Source organism: Drosophila mojavensis, unplaced genomic scaffold (genome assembly GCF_018153725.1).
Source record: "Drosophila mojavensis isolate 15081-1352.22 unplaced genomic scaffold, ASM1815372v1 contig_36, whole genome shotgun sequence".
Classification (NCBI taxonomy): Eukaryota; Metazoa; Arthropoda; class Insecta; order Diptera; family Drosophilidae; genus Drosophila; species Drosophila mojavensis.
The window spans coordinates 10,046,147-10,058,179 of record NW_025318858.1 but is presented as its reverse complement, the minus strand read 5'-3'; the positions used below and the strand labels follow the sequence as shown (position 1 = coordinate 10,058,179).

Genomic DNA, 12,033 nt, shown 5'->3' with positions numbered 1-12,033 from the left:
TATTTACTGCACAATTGCGGCACTAATTGCGGCAGCTCTCTTCAGCTCCCCTCCCCTTCTCAATTAGACCCGGGCAAAAAGATGCCAAAAGTCATTTGGTTTTTCGAGCCCAAGCCTCCAATATTAATGATGCACTCGCAACGAAATTTGTTAAACACGCCAAAGAAGATGGCAAACAAAAAATAAAAGTGATGAAGAGTCGCAGGCGGAGGCAGAGCAAAAGCGTCGCCTCGCCGTGCAACCTGTCAATAATCAGCGATGAGTTATGTCGCAGACCCATTTACTTTCTTTTGCCAGCGTCCACACTGCCCGCCAAAAGTAGAAGCATTAATGAGCTGCCCCAGCCACAAGCCATGTGAAATTTTTCGCTCAAGATTTATCTATATAGATATTTTAATATAAATATATGGGCGTAACTAATACAGCTTGCAGATCAGAGTAATAATGACTTAATAATTGAGGGAGACAAGCTATAAATGAGGAAATCATTGTTGGACTCGGCCTGAAAATGGCTGTGGGAGATGTTTTGCGAAGCGCTGAGAGTGGGAGAGATGGGGTGAGAGAGAGAGAAAAAAAAGACATAGAGGAATAAACTTAATTTGTATTGCTTTCATTGAATTAGCTTCCACTTTTCTAAATAAGATTTGGTAAATTTCATAGTTAATGATGGATAGGCTATATTAGACAATATTATTAATATTTTAATATTATTTGTTATATTATAAAATTCTACGAATGTCCAATCCCCTTCTATCTTCTTATTGGCAATATATACATATATTTCCATCATATATATTTTCTTTAAAAAAATTCAAGGGAAATAAAGCACAATAAAATAAAATAAAATATTTATTAGGCATGTTGAACTTTTACTTTTGTGTGATATTTGATTCCGAAGCACAAAGAGAGACTCAAAATGAATTATTAAAGCCAAATTTATTTGGTGCGCATGAATTGCTATATCTAAACTAAAATATTTAAACTATTGCATTTAAATATGAACCTCTATCCTATTCTGAAATATGAATATTCTCTCATTTCCCTCCGCATTTTATGCTTTGCTCTCCAAAATGATGTGAAAAACTTTCAAGAAATTTAGATAGAAGCTCTCATAACTTGATTTTCTATTGGTTTAATTTTTGGCATTTTCTTTAGATGTTTTGTTTTTCTGCTGCAGCTGAACTCTTTCACTGGACATTGTCCTTAACCTTTTGTGCAGCTGTTCCGTTGCCTTATTTGGCTTGCACAATTTTCCAATAGGAGATTTTGCTGCAGTTGCCAAGTTGCAAAGAAAAACGTGTCAGACCAGATTGCTGCCGTCTGTCTATACCGCTGCCGCTGCATCTGCCGCTGCCTCTGCCTCTGCCTCTGCGTCTGCCGCTGCCGCTGCCTCGGACTATTGACATAAGTTGGCTGTGGCAACGGCAACACCAACAGAAAACGGCAACGGCCTGCGATTACAACAGGCAACAACCCATTGCAAAGTTTTTGGTAAACAAGAAAAATAAAATACGTATTTTTATTTGGTTGTTTTGTTTTGTTTTGTTTCTTCTTTTAGCCACATCATCATCTTCCTTTTGTCCGCGAGCAGGAACTGGTCACAGTTTAAAGACCAAGTCAAGTCGGCTGGCGGCTGACGCTAAAGTTTCTTTTATACGATGCCTTTGCCTCTTTGTTTTTGGTATTTCTTAATTTTGCGCCTGATATCAAAGTGTATGTTGTATATGTATATATGTATATGTGTATATATGTGTGTGTGTACAATGCTTTGCGTTTGCAGTTGCCTTTTTGTGTCGTGTAAACAGAAATTGCCAGCGACAAACAGACAGGCAACAACCAGCAACTGTTCAGGCCTTACAGCAGCAGCAGCAGCAGCAACAACAATTCAGGCAACATCTGTCGCCCATCATCTAAACCATGTCCAAAGCTGTCCCAGCGTCCAATTGGCTAGCCATGTTATGCTGGATTTACTGTTGCCTCCCTGTCAAATAGTTGGCATAGCTTTGGATTTTTGTTTTTTGTTTTCAATTTCTCATTTTAATTTAAATTTTTTTTATACATATCTGTTGACTCTTCAATATTCAATATTTTGCTTTCACTTTCGATTGTGTGCGAGATGCGTGAATTAATTATGAAATAGCTGGGCAAAAATGTGTGTCATAAGACGAGTTAAGGGAGTGCTTTGAGATGGGTTTATGATTCTTAAGAGGTTTAGCTTAACGTATAACGTTGGCATTATATGGAAAATATATAGCAAATATATGCAAATAGCTGCTTCATTATAAAACATTAGTTCAAGTAAAATTCATAAATTATACATTTATTTTCTGCAATTTTTCTTTCTCATAAATTGTGCTATAAATTACAGACAAACTTTTGTTTTCATTTGAACTAGTATAAAAATGACTATAGATAAAAGTTTAAGATTTTTATGAGACTTGGAATTACTTAGAAAATATTAGAAATTAAATATTAAAAAGCTTTTATATATTTTTTAATTTCTACATTTTTCCTTTTTCATATTTCGTGCTATAAATTAATTAAATTATGGCTTACTTTTATTTTATTAAAGAAATCTTTTTATTATTTTTTGCAAATTGCAAAAAAAAAGAGTAGACTATAAATATATAGGTCTATGTCAACTATCTGCCATTAGCATTGTAATAGACTTACGGAGCTAGCGAGCCGAGCTATGGCATTTTTAATTGGCTGCTGGCAACAATAACCGCAAGAGAAGAAGAAGAAATGATAATAATAATAATAAAAAATAAGCAGCATCACTTATTTTGGTACATTGAGATCTGCTGCAGGCAGCGGCAACTGTCTTAAGATACTTTTGTGTATCTTTGTATCTGCGAGATACGCGCTTGACAGGCCCTTCAACCTGTTTGCGATTTATTGTATGAATTTCAAGTTGTAACTTCTTTTGATTTTGTTGTTTCGCTTTTTTTTTTTCATATATATAAATTTTTTGCGCTTGTATTGTTGTTGTTGGGGAGTGTAGGTCCGTCATTCTAGCAGGTTTTGTTGCTGTTGTTGTTGTTATGTGGAAAGTGGGTCAATCGAGAGATCTTTTATACAAATATATTTTGGTTGCATATTTATCGAAAACATAAATTTTTTGTTGCCGCGACAAAGAGTTAATGGATTTGTGCGTTAAAAAATGAAAGTTGCTTGGCAACTAGAATTTTAGAGCAGTTCAAACTTGACATTTGCTGAGGTGTGTTGCCCACGCGTCCCATTGAACCAATTATACATATATACGTATAGATGTAGACAAAGACAGCCATATAGCCTACTCAGATTTGTTAGTTAAAGCTCGTTAAGTGGCGCCACACTGCATCAAATGGCGTCAAATCGACTTCAATTGGCTTGCATTGTATCACAAATAAATCGAAGTAATTGAACGCTAATCACACGCAGAGCCAATTAGGCAGCCCTCGAGTTGGATTTTACTTTGAACTCGCTTCACATTTAGTTTAGAGTGGCCCAACATGATTGAGTTGTTGCTGTGCCTGTCGCTGCTGCTGTCGCTGTTGTTGTTGTTGTTGTTGTTGTTGTTGTCGCTGTTCTTACTAGTTGAGAATTAAATCGAATTTCAATTTCAATTTCATTGAAAATGCTCGGGCGGCGCACGTGGAAAAGTGAACAAAATTGTGACTCTGATGAAGTGCTTGATTGGACAGCGGCAGTGCCAACAGTTAATGGAAATAAAGCCAAAGTGTTGAGTATTGAGTGCCGAGTGTTGTTTGGGGCAGGAAGTGCTGCTTAGTCAAACAAATTGAAAATGTAATTGAGCATGAGATTCGCTATGATATAATCCATATTATGAAATCAGCTAGCAAAGGATGGGAAATATAAGGGAAATCTACTTGAAATTCAATAAAAATTGTGCAGTAGAATATTGAATAGATATTGATTGGGTTTTCGTTTGATGATTTGGGTAATTTATGCTGGAAGAGAGCCGAAACTACCAAGCGCCTCTATATGCGCTTCTCAAAAAGGCTCTGCATTCAAATTCCCTTGACAACTTTTCTCAAATTGAGAAACTGATTCAACTTTAACTGCGCCTTTTATTGAGTCGAGCTGACCTAAGCTGAAATTTCATTTGTGTGTGTGTGTGTGTGTGTTGTGGTATCATAAATATTGGTATTTAGCCGAAATATTATGAAAATACGTTTATGCAACGAAAGTGTTACGTTTTTCAAAGCAGACAACAGATGAAACAAATCCCAATTATGGACATTAGTTCATCCGCAAATCAAAGCCAGCAGCAGCAGCAACAACAAAGAGCGAAAATGACAATCAAATTGGAAATATCATAAATTGTTGCGGCTGCCAGTTGGCAACTCTGAGGCTGAGGCCATGAAAGTGAAAACTAACTATAACAGCGGATGCCACAAATGCCGCATTGACCAACAAACAAAAATACAACAAGAGCTGCAATAACAACAATAGCCAAGGGATAAGCTAGATAGATATAGGTGTTCGTATCTATATATAAATACATATATATGTTGTTGTAAATAGCTCTAATAGCTCTATCAATTATGTTGGCCGCAAGACTTTGTTAATGATAATTAATATGTATATATTACAACCCATATATACATATATATCTATATACATCAGTCTGTAACTGACCTAACTATTGAGTTTCGCCTAAGAACTGAGATTCCCTTAGCCCACTTGACTCGGTTTCTTGCATATCTCTTTTTGTTTTCAAAGCGAACAGGTTTATTATCATCTGCGACTCTAAAGGTTGCCATGACTTTGTGGCTTTTACTCTTTGCTTCCTTTGCATCTTCAAAGAAACAAAGAAGAAGCTGTATATAAATATCTATATATATATATATGTATATATATAATAAAAAGGGAAAGTTCACTGAGGCAAGTCAGTTGAATATTTGTACAATTAATATGAAAATGCCTATGAAAATGTTTTGAATAATTGAATAATTTAGTTTTGGGCTTTATAAAAATCTCCCTCAAGTGTTTTGGGGAATTTTTGGAATTTTCCAAACGAAAATTGCATAATATACAAATACGTTTATCCGCATTTATCTCCTCTGTTGGCCATTCATCTTTTTTTTGGCCTATTTTCGCAGAAACTTTCCTAAAATCTATGTCACTTCCACTTCAAATAATATTCACAACTAGAATACACAATAAATATTTGCATAGCGTTCAATGGAAATGCAAATGGATTTATAAATCTTTTCAGTTTCTTTCACATTGTTGAGGCTCTGTATTAGGCAAATATTTGAATTCTGTCGCAGACTTTTTATAAACATTGTCTAGGGTTAACTGGAACGAGTCCATTTCGATCTCAATTTGTTGACAGCCACAAAGGCAATTGTCCGAGTGTATAAAAATACCACTTAATATTTATTCACAATAAATAGCAAAATAATAATAATAACACTATATTTGAATAGAAATTCCGCAAAAAATGAATGGGGTGTAAAATATATTATTTATAAACTATTTTAAGCAAAGCAAAGGCTTGACCTAAAATTTGATATAAAGCAAAAATATATTCATTTCAATAGTTGAAATTTACATTTAGCTTTTATGGAGAGGCGGTTAACCTTAAACTATATTTATTTGAATTAAATCAAATATGCAATATTTTCTTTGTATATATTTTGGCATTATTGAAAGTCACTGAATCTGAACAATATATTAATTTGAATAAACAAAATATTGAATATAGTGTCAAACTATTATTGAAAGTCGGTTTATCTTAAATATGTGAATTTCAATCAATGAAAATATTCAAACTATTTTTTATTGATTCCCTTACAGAGACTTCAATCTAGGGCATTTATTTTTATGCTCATACTTGAATACATATTCATTAATTGTATTTAAAATAATTTCAGAATTTTTCCAGCTATATTTGAATATATTTTTCATTCAACTTACTCCATTATGTTGCACCACATTGGGCGGAATAAATCCTTGTGCATTCGCCGTGATCGTCCACAGGCACAAAGTGCCCCAAAGAGTCAACAAAACTCGCATGATTCACACCGACTTCCGCTAGATAACTTGACTATTTATTTGTTGAGGTTTTTCCAATTTACAGTTACAGCCTTGATTTTTCTTGAATTTCGATTAATCAAATATCGTAGCACTATGTTTGAGTACGAGAGAAAACATGAAGTCAAATTTTCCAAATTGTCAAAAACACAAAACTGAAATCAACTTTTGCGCTGGAACGTTTTCTATTTTTGCCTTATGCCTTATGCAAACGCAGTTAGTTTTTGTTTGGCGCTTGGATTTTCAACTAGTATTGTTTTATTTAGTATTCCGTAAGCGTTGGCTGCCGCGGAGTCGTCAGTCGAGTGCTAGCCGCAGACACGACTTGTCTGGTAAAAGTTCGATGCTTAACTGAAGATCATTAAGCGTTTGGTAACAATTTAAGCCAAGCCAAAGCGACGAAGATGCCAAAAAAAAAAAAAAAAAACAACAACAACAACAAAACAAATATGCGAACGACGTGATGCGACGATGAGCGTCGCAACATGTTGCTGGCAACACGAACAACAACGTCGGCAGCAACAGCAACAGTTGCTGAGAGCGCGTTCGGTGCAAAGAGAAAGCATCGAAGAGCGGCTCGGCGGTTGAAAGAGAAAGTGTTGCTGGTGTGCAACATGAGGAAATGCCAAGCTCTATACCGAGCTGTATTTAATTTTGGTTTTGATTTTTTGTTCACCTCTTCGCCGTCTTCTTCTTCTTCGTCTGCTTTGCACAGCAAATGATATTCGCTCTTCGCGTTGCAGTCTTTATCGAACCAGAAACACTTGGCTAGACAAATATGAAGCTATCTGCACAGTCTTCGATTGCAGACGCCCCAAAATCACGTAACTTCCGCACTCGGAAGCGTAGATAAGAACGCCAATTGAAGGCGTACGATTCGTAATGACCATAAATACCTTTTAATAGCCGGCCAAATGAAATTGCCGACATCATCATTAGCATTTACGAGACCCAAGTGTCACATAGACCCGCACAATGGCAACGAATATGTGTTTAACATTTCGTACAGATCATTAAAACTGCATTTCAAGCACACACCACGATCCGCCGTTGTCTTTCCGCTATATTTTATGGAGAGTTAGACGGTAGCTCGGACCGGACCTGATCCAGCTGAGATCGGCGCTCCAATTGATCAACCCCATTACGCACTTACATCATCGAAAATCGATGAATAATCGTTGCAGGTTGAGTTGATCTAGTTTTACATAGACCGAGAGAGGGCACAGCATGACATTGTTGAACCGATCAAATGGATCGCTAATAATTGATGTTTCGCATTGATGAAGCTTGGCGAGTGCCTGAACTGGACAGTCATTTGTGATGTTAGCTGGTGGTATTCATATCTAGTATCAAGGTTACGCTAGCATCGAGTCTGTGAAAGTCAGATCAGTCAAGTTTTTAGTGTTTTGAAGGAATTTGAGGGAAGTACAGAGAGCTGAAGTATTTAATTGATCTGCATTGGGTGGAATTCATTAAGCTTCATTTAATCAAAACAACCTAAACGAAGATCTTCTGTTGGATAAATTCATTATGTGCTTCGGAATTTAATTGTTTTTTCTTTTTTAAGTAGTCACACATTCCTCAGTTATTAATGAAGATAACTTGAGCCCAAAGGCATTTACAAGTTTCTTGGATTATATCTATGGCTCTATCTCAAGTACATCTTTCTTAGAGTAAGCTCAAAGCAATTACACTATATTATATCGGTTATAGCGGTATATTGTCTTTAACTATTTTACTGTTATTAAATTGACAGCAAAATTCGTTTCTTTTCAACAGCTTGCTTCTTATCTATAAGCATCCACTAGCTTTCTAAGACATTGCTTAGTTCATATTCTGCTATGATTTATAAAGAATTCGTCCACAGATCATCCTCAGCTACTCTCACTCTACACTCACTCATTTTACCCCTCCCATAGATCTAATCAAAAGTTTTCATCCATCTCTGACTATCCACTTGACTTCCTCTTGTGCAACAGCTGGCTGGCTATTGGCCGTCAATCTGGTGGCCCTTCTCAAAGCGTAGCCTGGGCCACTCGCACAAATTATGGCATTTGCTGCTTTCCAGCAATTATCGCAGCAATTTGCTGTGGCTCGAAAAATTCGGCAATGCGACGACTAATCTACTAATCGACTAATCGGCGAGTCCGTCAGGCAAACACTTCAACGCCAGCTTTCATTAATAAAGATTTTCACTTTCAAACGCAACGCAACAGATATGAAATATGCAAGCGAATGGCCCATTAACTCGATGCCCAATGCAATTCTAGAGTAGGGCTCAACTGCGGACCGGACAGACGAATGGGCGGACGAATGGCGGATCGATACGAATCTATTCGATCTCCAGTTGCATTACATAAGCAGCTTATCGGGTTTCGCTCTGGTCACTCTACACCCCACAGATAGACAGCGATAGTGGCCTATGCTCGATTTGACTGATTCGATGATGGCGCAGGTTGGGGCTGCTGCCCAACCAAGTCCAATGACTCGAGACGTTGCTTCTTTTGTATCCGTTTTATTTGATAGCTTTCTTTGTTCAGTAATCGTACGGCTAGAAAAGCCATGATGACTATAAAATCTATATGGAAAATACATAAAACAACAACAATAATAACAACAATCACCTGTTTTTGTGCACGTTAATTCAATTGGCTTTGTCAGGCGAAATAAATTATCGAATGGGAAAAATACCAAAATTTCATTGAAGAAGTTTTCTCCGTTTTGTCTCAAGTGCTTCTAAAGATGCTCAAATTTCTGTTGTTTTTTAAGAGTTTTCAGTTTAAGAGATAGTCAAGATCATGTCATCAAAATAAAATAAATATTTTCGTCGTTGCGTACATATTAATTAGCTACAATCTGGATTCTTTGTGGGGATATTTGATTATATGAGAACCGTTTATATATAATTTTTTTTATATTATTTATTTGACATTTTATTTGTACAAAATTTTATTTAAATATATTTTTGTATAATTATATTTTTATTATTTATATTTATTTTTATATATGTAAATATGATGTAAAAGCCTCTTCTTTAGACTTTTTATTTAATTAGGAAGCATATTCTGCTAGAGTATTTAATAATACAATCTCATAGTCTTGTTTATTATTTAATTAAACAAACTAAACGACGGTCATTTGAAATCAATAACTATAATCGGACCATCTGCAATTCTACTTATCTATCAAGTTGTTAGTCATCCATAAGTCTGCTTTCCATCAAGTCAGAAATCGCCATATTGACCTCAGATCCGAGACGTGACGGCGGAAACCTGCTGATCGTAATAAAAAATTCATCTGTTTAATTTTTCGGCGTGGCCCACCTATAAATGCGTCAAAAGAGGCTGCAGATAAAAACGAGATGATATAATACGACGAAATGAATATGTTTTTGTACTTGAGATTAACCTAACTAAATTATGTTTTACTCAAGTGTGGGAAAACGTTGAAGGCGGCCAATTTAGAATTTGTTAATTTTTTGGCATAAATCTTCAGATAATTGTAGTGGGGCGGGACGGGGACAAAAGCCTAATGGCTGGGCAAAGAGATTGATGAAAACGCCAAGTCACAGAGCAGGCAAACCCAAGCCAAAGTCAAAGTTAAATAAAAACAACAGAAATCAAAACATCGGCAAAAGCCCACAAACAAAAAAACAAGACTAAAAATGCTGTGTACAGCGTATGGCAACAACAAAGCGCTGCAGGGAGAAAGACTTTCACCTTTGCGATGAATGATCAACGCAAGAAAGAAAGAAAGAAAAAAAAAGAAGAGTCGCAGCAGCAGCAACAGCAACAGAGGCAGATAGAAGCGACGGCCTTCGAGCTGCCATGGACCCGAACTGGAGGCTTAAACGACAACAAAAACAAGTGCCAGACGATGACGACGCCGACGACGGCGATCATCATGAAGCTCATCATCGATGATGATGAAGAAGAAGAAGACGCGGCAACAGCAGCAGCAGACTAAAAGTTTGCGTCAATAAACCTTTAACTCAATGAGAGTTACGCGTCGCGCTTATCACTCGAAGAGCTCAATGGGAATTACTATTATTATTTTGTTTGCTTAGTTTGGATCAACGATCGTTGGATCGTGGATCGTGAAGGCAACTTTTACTTTTCATTCCAGAATGAAGATTTTCTACACACACATAAAGAAGTCAGAGTGGGCTTATACTTAGAATTTTCGCTTTCTCGTCTTTTTCTCAGCGGATCAAACCCCCACGCAAAATACTTGTCAAGTGCTTCACATGGTGGAAAAAGTGAAAATCATTCATGATCTTCACAGTCTGTCAGCGATGTGATGTTAAGCTGCAATTGGTACAGCTGTGCCCCAGCATCCATTAGTCTTTAACAAACTGTATGCCATTAATAAAATCCACATTTGATTCACATTATCTCCTGCAGATAGCAACAAAAGCAAGGCACACGTGCGGCGGCTATTACACAAATGCTCATTTAATAGATGCCCAAACATCAGGCACATCCATAATTCGGATATTACACAACTCGTGCAACTAGAAAAAAAAGAAGGAGAAGGAGAAGGAGAAGAAAGGCAACCACCAAATAAACAAGGTTTGCAAACAAAATTAAATTAACAAATTGTTGCCCCAAAGGTATTTGCAAATGGTGTCAAAACGTTGTAAGCATCACAAGAGACACATCAATCCGACGGAGGGCAGAAGCTGAGGTAGCTATAACTTAATCAAAATAAATTAAAATAATAAAGTTACATTTAATCAGCTGTAAATTTTATACAGGTGGAACAGCTTATGGATTGGCAGCTATAAAGATCACATAAGCAGCTCAACTGGTAAGATTTCTGCTAATTGATTGGTGAATGGAATAAATACTTCGATGATCGCTTGATGAATATAATTTTTAGTTAAATTAGATAATCGCTCGTAAATTAGGATCGATGGCTACAAAGATCTGTGAAATTTTTATGATATAAGTGCGACGAGCAGCTCATCTGGGTTAGAATATCGAATGAGTGGAATAAATACTATCGATAGCTTTGATGATTTTAAATCGGGACTGTATATTAAACTCATTTAATAGATGTATATAATGTTAAATATATAGAATATTAGAGAAGTAACTCTTACGAAGTCAAGCCTAGATTACACATACAAAGTGTTACCTGCTCTGCAGAACATAATTATGAAATGGATATTATAAAGCTTCAAGTGTAGGCTCTGAGTACATCTTGGTCTTTTTTTAGTTTATATGAAACTAATATACTATATAGTAAGAAAATATGCAAAAATCATAGCCAGTAATCTTATCACAGTATTATAAAGCAAATCAAAATTATATTCAAGTGAAACAAATTGAAACCCTGCACAATATCTATTTAGCAGTCAGAGCATGAATATATTTTACTGCGTGCCTAAAAGTATGCTATCTTTTTAATTTTCGTAAAGCGACAAAAAGCTTAACCCTTATTAGGTGCCGCATGGCTCATTTTATCCCATAGCATAATCCATTTAAAAAGATTGTAGCCAGCAACATCTTTGTCTGTAAAATTAACATATATATAAATAAAGTATAATAATAAATGCGTAAGTTTTTGAGTACATAATTTTTTTAAATTTATTTTTCAATTATTGTAATTGTATTGATTACATGTTGTTGGTTTTCATTCTGGTTTCTACACCATTAAATATGATTCATTAATTAAAAATTGATATATTGGTTTATAATTAAAAGTAATTTTTGTTTTTGTTTTTTTTTTTTTTTTTTTTTTTTCTTTTTCATATATGTAATTTAATACTAAACTTTAAATTCGAAACTCACTTTGTAAATAAAGTTTTGCATTTTTAATTTTTTTTTTTTTTAATTTTTTAAAATTGAATAAACGTCACATAATACATAAAAGAAAAAATGATATAGTAGTAATAGTAGTAGTTAGGCAGAGAAATATATATATTTTGAAATATATATATATATATATATATATATATATATATATATATATAAGAACATAAAT

At 35.3% G+C, this 12,033-nt stretch overlaps 2 protein-coding genes and 1 long non-coding RNA gene across 5 annotated transcripts in view; 2 read left to right on the top strand and 1 right to left on the bottom strand.

The window, feature by feature from the left end:
- LOC116803935 overlaps positions 1-717 on the top strand; it is a 1,472-nt gene extending 755 nt beyond the window's left edge. The window contains exon 2 of one of the 2 annotated variants that reach the window (XM_032729168.2): positions 36-717. In XM_032729168.2, the coding sequence (XP_032585059.1) occupies positions 36-359 (324 nt within the window). In that variant the 3' untranslated portion in view covers positions 360-717. The remainder of the gene's footprint in view (positions 1-35) is intronic. The other variant, XM_032729169.2, reaches the window with a different exon arrangement.
- Positions 1-6,420, bottom strand: part of LOC6576445 (serine protease filzig) — a 27,228-nt gene extending 20,808 nt beyond the window's left edge. Inside the window, exon 1 of the mRNA XM_002002399.4 lies at positions 5,929-6,420. Within this exon, the coding sequence (XP_002002435.1) occupies positions 5,929-6,027 (99 nt within the window). The 5' untranslated portion in view covers positions 6,028-6,420. The remainder of the gene's footprint in view (positions 1-5,928) is intronic.
- LOC26528566 overlaps positions 1-11,921 on the top strand; it is a 26,395-nt gene extending 14,474 nt beyond the window's left edge. Inside the window, exons 3-5 of one of the 2 annotated variants that reach the window (XR_004363962.2) lie at positions 10,449-10,731; positions 10,802-10,854; positions 10,927-11,921. This is a non-coding gene — a long non-coding RNA (uncharacterized LOC26528566). Of the gene's footprint in view, positions 1-10,448; positions 10,732-10,801 lie in introns of both variants that reach the window. The other variant, XR_001449393.3, reaches the window with a different exon arrangement.
- The last annotated feature ends 112 nt before the right edge of the window (positions 11,922-12,033 follow it).